At 46.4% G+C, this 12,154-nt stretch overlaps 1 protein-coding gene across 2 annotated transcripts in view; it reads left to right on the top strand.

Annotated features, from left to right (window-relative positions):
- Nucleotides 1-11,970, top strand: part of SLC12A6 (solute carrier family 12 member 6) — a 58,307-nt gene extending 46,337 nt beyond the window's left edge. For both annotated transcript variants that reach the window (XM_066626925.1, XM_066626924.1), the window contains 21 exons: nt 957-1,103; nt 1,599-1,653; nt 2,055-2,185; nt 2,407-2,648; nt 2,950-3,164; nt 3,298-3,456; nt 3,871-3,969; nt 4,150-4,207; nt 4,860-5,034; nt 5,169-5,287; nt 5,364-5,462; nt 6,367-6,486; nt 7,485-7,589; nt 7,758-7,926; nt 8,349-8,544; nt 8,651-8,820; nt 8,916-9,047; nt 9,464-9,571; nt 9,669-9,853; nt 10,275-10,408; nt 10,517-11,970. In XM_066626925.1, the coding sequence (XP_066483022.1) occupies nt 957-1,103; nt 1,599-1,653; nt 2,055-2,185; nt 2,407-2,648; nt 2,950-3,164; nt 3,298-3,456; nt 3,871-3,969; nt 4,150-4,207; nt 4,860-5,034; nt 5,169-5,287; nt 5,364-5,462; nt 6,367-6,486; nt 7,485-7,589; nt 7,758-7,926; nt 8,349-8,544; nt 8,651-8,820; nt 8,916-9,047; nt 9,464-9,571; nt 9,669-9,853; nt 10,275-10,408; nt 10,517-10,608 (2,910 nt within the window). In that variant the 3' untranslated portion in view covers nt 10,609-11,970. The remainder of the gene's footprint in view (nt 1-956; nt 1,104-1,598; nt 1,654-2,054; nt 2,186-2,406; nt 2,649-2,949; nt 3,165-3,297; nt 3,457-3,870; nt 3,970-4,149; nt 4,208-4,859; nt 5,035-5,168; nt 5,288-5,363; nt 5,463-6,366; nt 6,487-7,484; nt 7,590-7,757; nt 7,927-8,348; nt 8,545-8,650; nt 8,821-8,915; nt 9,048-9,463; nt 9,572-9,668; nt 9,854-10,274; nt 10,409-10,516) is intronic.
- The last annotated feature ends 184 nt before the right edge of the window (nt 11,971-12,154 follow it).

The following is a 12,154-nucleotide window of genomic DNA, read 5'->3' as shown; positions in this document are numbered from 1 at the left end:
GATAGTGGAAGATTTGAAAGTTAGAACTGAGAGGAGTGGATATTTTCTTAATAATACCTTGCAACTATAACTATAAAACTTCTTTTTCATAGAGTATTCCAGAATCAAACTGGGCTTCATTTGGATGTTTTGAAAGATCTTTTCATTTGGCCTGGATTTTATCTGCTGAGACTAAGGGCCCAATCCTATCCAATTTTCCAGTGCCGGTGCAGCTGTGCCAATGGAGTGTGCATTGCATCCTTTGGTGGGAAGGCAGTCACAGAAACCTCCTCAAGGTATGGGAACAGTTGTTCCCTTATTTCAGGGCTGCATTGCTGCTGCACAGGTGCCAGAAATTTGGATAGGATTGGGCCATAAGGCTGCAATCCTATGCACACTTTCCTGGGAGTAAGCTCCACTGAAGAAAACAGAACTTACTCCTAAATAGAAATACATAGGATTGTGCTATAAAGCAGCTTCAGGTAAAGCTTGATCAGTGTATACCTGCCTCAGATTTGTGGGAACTAGTGAAGAATAACTGCAATTCTGTTCAGATCTGTGCAAAATGTTCCAATTTCTGTGTCTTAGCAATCTAGATGTCTGACCCACAGGCTCAGGCCCTGAGAAGCCTGAATGCTGGGGGGGGGGGGGGGTAGGTGTTACCTCTTCAGTCAATCTTAATTGTTCTGCCTGTATTGGTCAGGGGATGGACAATAATCTTGTAGGTCCCCTCCAACTATTAGATTTTATGATCTTCCCTTATTTCACATTGTTGTTTATCCTGAACTTGGTGTTTAAGTTGGCCTGAAAGTTAACAAATAAAAGTTGGGGTGGTGGGGTGGTGAAAAAAGTGAGAAAAGGAAGGAGGTTCAGGGTGTTGTTCCAAAGATGATGACAGGGCCATGGGATAGAAGGAGAAGCTAGGGCAGCAAAGTGGAGAGAATTAGTCTTGAAATTCTGCCTGTTCTCTCTCCAAGACTCCACAGATGGGCACATTCATGGGAGTTTACCTGCCCTGCCTGCAGAACATCTTTGGAGTGATTCTTTTTCTGCGTCTCACCTGGGTGGTGGGTACAGCTGGTGTGTTGCAAGCCTTTGCCATTGTCCTCATCTGCTGCTGTTGTGTGAGTTCTCCTTCCCTGCCTCTTCTTAATCAGGTCCAGTGATAGTGGTCTTTGATGTCCTAGAAAAGAAGATTGGAGGAAGGGGAGACTGTAGATCATAGGTGGGGTGAGGTGGGGAGAAAAGCGGTGCTTTCCCCAACTATTACAGAGGTCTTGTTCCAGATTCTTATTGGCTGAAATGTAGCTGTTATCTTTTGAAATGTCTCCTACGTTCTCAATCTAATGAAGGAGAGAAGCACTTACTCCCTGTCATCTGATCTTAAGTTAGGAAAACTTTATGAAGATACAAAACACTTTGACTGATTTTTATATGAAACTGACCAGAAAGAAATGCAAAACAAGAGTCACTCAAATAAGACGCAGACACTATAAGAAAGTTCACTAGCCTTGAATACAGTAGCCTTTGCATATCACAAGATGAGATTTAGCAAACCTCTGTATATTTTTGCATGTTTCTTCTTAACTTCTCCTGTTAATTTCTCATCCCTTCCTCAGACACTGCTAACAGCCATCTCCATGAGTGCTATTGCCACCAATGGGGTGGTTCCTGGTGAGTACCTGATATCTAAAGATATTTTTTCACCATCACTGACACCAGTTAAGGTTGCCTTCAGAGGCCTTTTTCCAGGAGTCACCTAGGCAGTGGGTGGCTAGTGGAGAAATGACTTTCTCTGTGTTGGTGCTCAAACTATGCAGCTCTTCCCTCCGAGTTCTTTGCTTTATGCCACCACTATTATCTTTAATGATTTTAATGACACTTGCTGGTATTTGAGGTCTTTTTACTATTCTGCCATTATCTTTGATTGTATTTTATTATTTTGGTGTAAACCGACTTAAGTCCATCTTGGTGAAAACTGGGCTGCGTAGACAGTGCAGATGGCCAGATTTCAAACCCCGCATCCCTGCCCAGTCTACTGGTCACCTAGTCACTTTCTTGTGTCCCCTCTGCAGCTGGAGGCTCGTACTTCATGATCTCACGAGCGCTGGGTCCTGAGTTTGGAGGAGCTGTGGGACTCTGCTTCTATCTGGGCACTACCTTTGCTGCTGCAATGTATATCTTGGGAGCCATTGAAATCTTCCTGGTAAGTATTCAGCACTCTGATCCATTCAACCCAAGGAAGCTTCCTGGTTGTAATTTGGTGCTATGCTGTAGAGCTGTGGCGTCTTTCAGCAGACATGAGTCAGCCCTGATCAGAGTGAATGCCTCCAGCTCTGAAAATGTCTCTTTATCACTCTTCTGACTAGGCTGTAACGTACTGATTCTCTTAGAGGTGATGTATACCTGAATTTCATCCTCTTTCAGATGTACATTGCTCCCGAGGCAGCCATCTTCCACAGCAATGATCCTTTGAAAGAACCAGCAGCCATGCTGAACAACATGCGGGTGTATGGTTCGGCCTTCCTGGTACTGATGGTGCTGGTGGTGTTTGTGGGTGTACGTTACGTGAACAAGTTTGCCTCTCTCTTCCTCGCCTGTGTCATCGTCTCCATCCTGGCCATCTACGCTGGTGCCATCAAATCCTCCTTTGCACCTCCCAGCTTCCCGTAGGTTGCCAGCATGCTATGAGAGGGCTGGTCATTGTTTCTCTATATCAGACTCAGGGTCATAGCTGTCCCCAAATAATGTTGGCAAAGGTAGTTCTGAGAATGTGCTTATGAGTTCATTTTTCTGTGAAGGGCTTAGGGATCTTTGTCAGCACATCTGCAAAGCTGCACCCTTCTTGGCACACTCTCAGAACTATAACACCTTGTGTTTTTGGCTAGTGGGAGTTGTGATTCTGACTGCATTTATGGATCTCAGTGCCTTGGCACCTTAAGCTCTAACTAGTGTGTTCTTTCCATGTAGTGTGTGCATGCTGGGGAACCGCTCACTCTCCCAGCATGGCATCGACATCTGTGCCAAGACTCAGGAAAGTGACAACGTCACTGTAACAACTAAACTCTGGAGTACCTTTTGTAACTCTAGCAGGCACCTCAATGCTTCCTGCGATGAATATTTTCAACACAACAACATCACCATTATTGAGGGCATCCCAGGGCTGGCCAGTGGTGTTATTACTGGTGAGAAAGACCTCCTTTTTCTTTCCTATCAACAGTACATGTGGTTTTCCTATGTTGAGACAGCTCAACGTATTTCCCATGCAGTGCACTGCTAAGCAGTCTCTCCTTTGTCCCTGTTCTTCCTTAATTATAGAGAATCTTTGGAGCACCTACTTGATGAAAGGCGAGATTATTGAGAAGCCATCATTACACTCTGCTGATGTACTGGGAGCTCTGAACCAGCAATATGTGCTGGCTGACATTACCACTTCTTTCACTCTCCTTGTGGGCATTTTCTTCCCTTCAGTTACTGGTAAGAGCTATGCTGCTCCTGGGCATTGCTGGTCTTCAGTTTAGGAGATTTGTATTCAAATTTTCCTGGAGTCTAATAATGGCTTTGGGCAAGTCACAGTCTCAACCTGAGGAAAGGAGCTTAATTCTTGTTGTTCTTAAACCCATAGTTACGAGGGGGTCTGGATTTATTCTGATTGTCTGGCCCAGGTTGGCCCACAGCTGCAAAGTCCACACTGATCACCATAAAATGAAACATTTTATTTCCATGTCAAGATAGTGAATCATCTGCAGAAAAAATGTCCCATTCATCACAGAATTTGGGTTCTTTACTAGCTGAAATGTTTGTTGTGTATTATGAAGTTTGTCATTGGGCCCTTTCAACAGAGAGACATCAGAGCTCCCACATACGGGTTCTGTATCTTTGTTTCCACAGGTATTATGGCTGGATCAAACCGTTCTGGTGACCTGAAGGATGCTCAGAAATCTATCCCCATTGGTACCATCCTGGCTATTCTCACCACCTCCTTTGTGTGTATCCTTCCTGGTAAAGGGGAAGACAAGATAAGGGTCAGTTATGCTGGGGAGCAGTAGAGCTGAAATTACTTTCACATGTGAGGGAAGGATGGCTGGTCTTTTGTACCTTGTGCTTTCTTGCACCATTGTTCTTTCTGATATTGACTTTTTATAGCTCCTTAACTATTTAACACACCAGATCTTAGCAATGTGGTTCTGTTTGGGGCCTGTGTTGAAGGTGTTGTGCTCAGAGACAAGTAAGTCTAGTGCCCTAGGGCCACAATTCTCTAAATGTAAGGTAGGGCTCTAGCATCAGAATTGCTAGAAGTTTCCCTTGGACATCTTGCTATCTACCATTTGATCGGTATTCTGCAAAATATAAGCATCACAGGGTGCAATCCTAACCCCTTATGTCAGTGCTTTCCAGCACTGACATAAGGGCAATGCAGTTCCAATATAAGGGAACAAACATTCCCTTACTTTGAGGAGGCCTCCGTGAGTGACACCCAACTGCAGGATGCAGCACATGTTCCATTGGCACCACTATGCCAGTGCTGGAAAGCACTGACATAAGGAGTTAGGATTGCGCCCACATTCACTCAATTATATAACATGCCTCTGTCATGCATTTTATTCTGGGTGCAAAGTTTAGATTCTCTTTGCTTAAATAACTCCCCTGTCCCTGGGTTAATCTGGGTTCTTTGGCATACATTTCTGACCTCCTTCCTTTAGCTTGGCAATATGCTATTCATTATTTTTCACTTGTTCTTCTGTGCTGTGTTGCCTAAATTTTCATCTATGTGTTAGAGGGCTTGTCACCATTGGATCCCTGTATTTTTCACCATTATCTGTGAATACATTATATGTAGGCACTTTGTGGTCTTAAACTTCTGCTCCCTTTTTGGCTAGGTTTGGTGACACAGTGAAGGGGACCCTCGTGGTGGGGTCACTGTCATGGCCCTCTCCTTGGGTCATTGTCATTGGTTCATTCTTCTCCACATGTGGAGCTGGGCTGCAGAGCCTCACTGGTGCACCCCGACTCTTGCAAGCCATAGCCAAGGACAATATTATACCGTTCTTGCGGGTAAGAGTGATAGTAATTTAATTTCTTCTCATTGGATATAGAGCTTATTGTGTCTTGTGTATCTCTTTGCTCTCATTAATTGACAAACAGTGGTGTGCATGATGTTTCCTTCCTTCTTTAATCACCCTGTCTAGGTATTTGGCCATGGGAAAGCCAATGGGGAGCCCACCTGGGCCTTACTCCTGACAGCAGGCATTGCAGAATTGGGGATTCTGATTGCCTCTTTGGACATGGTTGCTCCGATCCTCTCTATGTAAGTGCCATATTTATCTTTAGGCGTGGGTCCTTAGGAAGTACACACCACTTAACCTCACTTTCTTTTCTCTAAGGTTCTTCTTGATGTGTTACCTCTTTGTCAACCTGGCCTGCGCCTTACAAACCCTACTCCGCACCCCCAACTGGAGACCACGATTCCGGTACTACCACTGGTAAGAATAATAATAAATAATACATGTATTTATAGTCCGCCTTTCTTGGTTGTCAGATTTCTCCTCAGACTTTATTCAAGGTGGTTTAAATAGGCAGGCTATTTAAATCCCTGTAGGGATTTTTTACAATTGAAAGAAGGTTCTATCTTTCAAGAACCACAACATTCAGATGTTTCTTTCTGATCTGGTTTCACATTCTGGCCTCCATCCTCCCACGCTCAGAGCAGATGGAATAACTCGGCTCAGCTTGTCAGCTGCTTTAAGGTCGCACGGTGCCGGGTGGCCTCAAACTGGCGACCTGTGGATGTTATCTTCAGGCAAAGGGAGGCTCTACCCTCTAGACCAGACCTCCTGCCCTAAGAACACCAGGTTTAACTGGTGTCTGATGAGAGGAAGAGGGGCATCAGAAGATGCAAACAGAAAGTGGGGAGTGGGGGACTCCTGAATTATGTGTCCAACTTTGCAAGAGGAAAGGAGTCCGCAGATGCTACCTTGGGGAAATTGAGAATCGTGAAGATTGGGATTGAGATTTGGACTTTTGGGTTTGTTTCTAGGACTGTGTGTCTGGCATGTTTGCTGACAAGTGCAAGGAAATAGAATTCAGCACTGGGGATCTTGTCGCTTTTTTTTTTTTTAAGTGATGTTGAAAAATAATGCTGGCTTCAATGCCTTTCCCTCGCTTCCTTGCTAAAAGTGAAACACCAGCATCTGAATTAATTGACTGCTAGAATCCATAGAAGAAGAATAAACCATAGGGAACCAAATAAATTCCGTTTTGATAATTTCATGGGATTGCCGAACTTTGAGTTTCCTTCTCCTTAAGTTTATATTCCTGGTTTCAGAAAGAGTTTGGGACTGGATAGTATTGAGAATGATACATGACTTTTATGTTGTCTTCTTGCAGGGCACTTTCTTTCATGGGCATGAGTATCTGTGTGGCACTCATGTTCATTTCCTCCTGGTATTATGCCATTGTTGCCATGGTAATAGCTGGAATGATCTACAAGTACATTGAGTATCAGGGGTGAGTACTCCAATCTTCAGGTGCTCAGGGATAGGGCTGCTGAGAGCTGGCTTTGGGCCCAGGGAAAGATGCATGATTGCCCCCCCCCCCTTCCTAAATGCATGGCGTAATAGATGTGCATTGAAAGTGGGTTAAAGCTGTTGTAGAATCGCAACTCTGGATAGGCAGAGATTGAGGTAATGAAATTTATTTTGTAATAATATATTTTTTTAACTGTGTAGTTTGTTTTGCATGGCCTGGGATCCTTGGAAGCCCAGACCCTGGGGATTTTGCCCCCTGGTTCACCCCAAGCCTGCTTGGAGAATCTGATCCCCTTTATGCAGCTCCCTCCACCACTCCACTTTGACATCAGAGAGTATTCTATAGCTACTCCAAACAGAAGTATTTGTTTGTCTCTTTGAGGCTTTAGCACTCCTCTTTCTGAGTTGGAGGAGAAGAGTGGCTTGAGTTTTTCTGGAACTCTGCACTTGGGAGTAGACTGTTGCGGCTACAAATTCTTAGATCTTTTATATTCAGTTACAGGACACAGGGGCAGGATGTCAAGATTCATGCCTTCTTTATCTCTACTCAGAAAAACATCCCTTTGTTGGGGGGGGGGAATGCCATAGTCAAAAAAAGTGGACCTCTGTCTTAACTGTATTAAGAACTTTTAGAATGGATTGGGGATGAGCATAGGAGTCGCAACACCTGACAGGACCCACTGCTATCCAACTTTCCAGCACTGGGGCATGTGCTGCATCTTGCAGTGGAGGGGCAGTCACAGAGATCTCCTCACGGTAAGGGAACATCTGTTCCCTTTCCTCGGGGCTGCATTGCAGCTGCATTGGCACTGGAAAGTTGGATAGGATTGGGCCCTCATTTTCCTGTGGCGGATGGCCACCGTATTGTATTTCCTTCTCCCCTTCTCTTTTCCTCAGCGCTTCTGGAAAAGAGAGGTGCTGAGCAACATGACTCTCCCAAGCTTCTCTTGTTACTGAACTCTTTGTGCATCCCCATAGGGCTGAGAAGGAGTGGGGAGATGGCATCCGGGGCCTGTCCCTGAGTGCAGCTCGCTTTGCCTTGCTGCGCCTTGAGGAGGGGCCACCACACACCAAGAACTGGAGGTAAGGAAGAGAGTTGCAGCTCCTTGATTCTGCTGTGTCATCATGGGTTGTGTGTACAAGATGTGTGTGTGTTTGCATTTTATGCTGCAGATTGCTCTGTGTACGAGAGTATGCATTTCTTTCATAACCAGTTGCGCTTTCACCCCTGTATTTGTATTTCTTCCTCAGACCACAACTGCTGGTGCTGCTAAAGCTGGATGAGGATCTTCATGTGAAGCATCCACACCTGCTCACTTTTGCCTCCCAGCTGAAAGCAGGCAAAGGCCTTACCATTGTAGGCTCTGTTATGGTGGGCAATTTCCTGGAGTGCTACAGTGAGGCACTGGCTGCCGAGCAGGTGAGCCTCTGCCAAGGTGCATTTCGTTGGTTGAATGAGAGGTGCAGGGGCTCAAGCTTTCTAGGAGCTACGCCATCTGCCCTGCAAGCCCTGCCTCCTGGTTCCAAGTGCAGAGGCCATATTTAGGTTTTCAGGCCAAAGAGTGTTCCTTTCCCATTAATCAAAAGGTGCAAAGCCTTATAGTATGTATAGCTGCTGGAAACAGATACCTGTGCTCTGTTCTCAGATTAAGTCCTGCCACAGATATCTCCGGCAAGAGCCATCTTGGAGGCTCTTCTTCCCTCCCATTCTTAGCAATAAGACATAAGAGAGACCCTTCTCACTCAGTTTCACTGCGCAATGCGTTCTTTGGGCTGGGAGATCAAGGAGAGCACTTTGCCGGCTAGTGCCCTCTAGCAACCTTGTGTTGTCTCTTGTTTTAGACTATCAAGCACCTTATGGAGGCGGAGAGGGTGAAGGGCTTCTGCCAGATCGTGGTGGCTGCCAAGGTGCGCGAGGGCATCTCCCACCTCATTCAGTCGTGCGGGCTGGGTGGTATGAAGCACAACACAGTGGTGATGGGTTGGCCCAGTGCTTGGCGCCAGAGCGAGGATGCCCGTGCTTGGAAGACCTTTATTGGTATGGTCTTGCTCAAGGGAATCTGGTGGGGTGGGGGGTGTAAAGGGGCTTCATCATGGTCAGGTGAATGTGATATAGTGTGGTTTTATGTTCTCTTTCCCTACAGGCACTGTACGAGTAACCACAGCTGCCCGCCTAGCCTTGCTTGTGGCAAAGAACGTGGCCTTTTTCCCTAGCAATGCAGAGCCCTTCTCTGAGGGGAACATTGACGTCTGGTGGATTGTGCATGATGGCGGGATGCTTATGCTACTCCCTTTCCTTATCAAGCAGCACAAGGTGCTGGAGCAGTGGGTGGGCATTCTTGGAGAGGCTAATCGGGGGAAAGTAGACTGGCAGATGGGGTCCCTGACCCTCCCTCTTTCCAATCAAAGGTGTGGCGCAAATGTAAAATCCGCATCTTCACGGTTGCACAGCTGGAAGACAACAGCATCCAGATGAAGAAGGACCTGGCAACCTTTCTCTATCACTTGCGCATTGAGGCAGAGGTGGAAGTGGTGGAAATGGTAAGAGGGAAGTAACATGGAGTATTGGCAACAGCTGGGGTCACAGGCTGAGACGTCAATAGGAGATTAGTTGGAGAACTGAGAAATAAAGTAATAAGGAACTGGAGGTATACTGAATATAAGAATCCTAGGCACACCTATGGGAAGTCTTACTTATATCCCCCCTTTTAAACAGTACCTGCCCATAGGTGATCAGGCTTTCCCCCCATAGCTTCTTGTATCTTTGTTTTGACATGCTTCTTGCTTTACAAGATGACTGTTCTGCTTTTTAGGCTGTCCAACTCCATTTTTGACCATGGAAAAATTTTAGGAAAAATCTGGGCATGGTCAGATGTAGGACGGGTTCAGATGTGTGCTGGGCATGGTCAGATGTAGGATGGGTTCAGATTTTTAGCTTTCCTTTCTTGCCTCTGCAGCACGACAGTGACATCTCTGCCTACACATATGAGCGCACCCTGATGATGGAGCAGCGCTCCCAGATGTTGCGGCAGATGCGCCTCTCTAAGACAGAGCGGGAACGAGAGGTGAGCAGGGCTGGAACAGACTATGTTAGGGCCAAGCAACAGGTTGGACATAGAAACTTGCTCCTTGACTAATGCACCCGGAATACCTTCCTCACAGGCTCAGTTGGTGAAAGACAGAAACTCTATGCTGCGACTGACCAGCATCGGCTCAGATGATGATGAAGAAACAGAGACTTATCAGGAGAAGGTGCACATGACATGGACCAAGGACAAGTACTTGGCATCCCGCGGATATAAGCCCAAGACACTGGAAGGGTTCCAGGACCTGCTCAACATGCGGCCGTAAGGACCAGTGCTCCTGGGACACCTCAGGTGTTACTCAGCCTTTCCCTGTTCATTTAACTCATTCCCCAAGATCTGCCCTTCATGCTGTGACTTCCAGAACTCTCTGGGATAGTTGCACAGGGACCTTCCAATGTGTCCTGGATTCAATTCCCAGTGTTCTGTAGGGTCATGTTTCATTCTGTTCTTTAGGGCTGGGTGAGTGGTTGCCCTGCAACAATGCTGAGAGTTGGACAAGACAAACTTCCATGCTACCCTCCCAACAGCTCTTGCTTGTTCCCTATCCTTACCCTAAATCCTTTCCTATCTAAATCCTATGAGGAATGGTTGAAAGAGCTTAGTATATTTAGCCTGAAGAAGATCAAGGGGAGAAAAGATAGCCCTCTTGATGATGCTCAGTCTCTTCCTACCCTCCACACAGGGACCAGTCCAATGTGCGACGCATGCACACAGCCGTCAAGCTCAATGAGGTCATTGTCAACAAGTCCCATGAGGCCAAGCTGGTGCTGCTCAACATGCCAGGTCCACCACGTAACCCTGACGGAGATGAGAACTGTATCCTTTTCTGGAGAGGGCTTCTCTTAGGCCAAGGTGCAAGAGAGATTTGGTGTGGTGTCTAGACAATTGTGCAGTGCTGGCTCCTTGACAACCCTTCCCCTGCAGATATGGAGTTTCTCGAGGTCCTAACTGAGGGGCTGGAGCGTGTGCTGCTTGTGCGAGGTGGTGGCAGTGAGGTCATTACCATCTACTCCTAGGGGAGCCAGGAAGGCTTCCAACTAATGGGACTTGCATTTGACAGCTGCCACTTGATCTCCCAAGAACAGCAGCTACCACTGGCACTCCTCCTTTGCTTTCTTTTCCCTCTGACCATTTGGGGTTTCTGGATGAGGTGGCTTTTCCTTCTTTTGAAGGAGAGGGGTGAAATCTCCCTTTGCCATCCATGAAGGTACCTGCCAGGAACTATGTAAGTTTGTTAGAGGACAAATTGGATTTCACCAGGCAGTGGGTGGCTCTGTCTCTTTCCTTCACCATTTCAGGGTAGGGACAGAGAAGCAAGAGCTATTTTGCAGGATGTTAAAAGGGGAAGGGGCAAAAAAATCAGGGAAGTTTCCACCTTAGGGTTGATGCATCTGCCCTCTGCTGGCCATGACTAGAATAGAGCAAGGTGGTCTTGGTTGGAATGTGGTGGGTTTGGAGCAGTAGAAGAAACTGTTACATGCTGAATTGTCACTTACGCTATCAAGACGACGGGATGCAACTTGTGTTGTGCCATTCTCTTCTGGTCAGTGCCAAAGTCTTTCTGCTTTCTCTCCCTTTGAGATGGGGGGGGGGATTTGGAAAGATGGAACTGACTTCTGCAGTAATTATCCTTTGCCCTGGTCCTCTTTGGATTCTGAGATCCAACTCACTCTTTGTCAGAAGGCATGGATGGGATGGCTGAGCCAGGCTGGAAGCTACATATATTGGTGGACAAATGTATGCAGCTGGCCTCTTGCTTCCTTCCCCCTATGGCCCTTCCACTCCTATCTGGGCCAGAAGGTAGACTTCTTTTTTCAGTCTTTAACTGTAGCTCTTCTACTTGCCAGTTGGCCCTGCTGTGATGTTGACTGAGGCTGGTTAGTATGAACAGCAAGGGAAGGGAGGCAGAAGGAGCAAAAAGAGCACCTTTAGAAAAAGACGCAACAGCAATATTTTCCTTCTGACGCTTGTCACATGCACGCTTTCCTCCTGCACTCTTGTGCTTCTGAGCCTCTGTCCCTTCTCCTACATCTGCATCTTCTCCGTCTATGCCGAACAATCAAGAGTCCCCTCTTAGAACAGGTGTGTAATTGGAGGTCCCACAATGTGGTGTTTTCTGTGGGGCAATTAATCCTTCCCACCCTTCAGAAGCACAGAGGGGGAAAAGGTCCCTTGCCTGCCTTCCCTACCCACTTTCAATTATGGATATCTAATATTTTTCCTCCATGCACCCCTTGCTCAAAATGTAGTATGCAGGGACCACTCAACTTGGGGTTGCCTTAAAGCAGATCAGTCTCCAGCCTCTACTCGCATTTTATTTTCAAAGGGAATTTCACATGGCAGTTTCTCATCTCTTATGTGGGGGGAAGCTTTTAATTTATTGGGGGGGGGGTGACCTTGTTTACATAGCATCACGTTTGGGGGTATATTTTTTGCTTTCTGAATTATGTAAAAATAAACTTTTTATATATTATTTTGCCTTCTAACAGTGGCTGTTAGATGTTTCTGGTCCTTGCTGCTCACTTGTCATTTTCTCCTCTAGAGCAGGGGTGCTCAAACTTT

The sequence above is a fragment of the Tiliqua scincoides genome, chromosome 5, assembly GCF_035046505.1.
Source record: "Tiliqua scincoides isolate rTilSci1 chromosome 5, rTilSci1.hap2, whole genome shotgun sequence".
Taxonomy (NCBI): Eukaryota; Metazoa; Chordata; class Lepidosauria; order Squamata; family Scincidae; genus Tiliqua; species Tiliqua scincoides.
The sequence above is the reverse complement of the archived record's forward strand: the minus strand, read 5'-3'. Positions and strand labels throughout refer to the sequence as shown.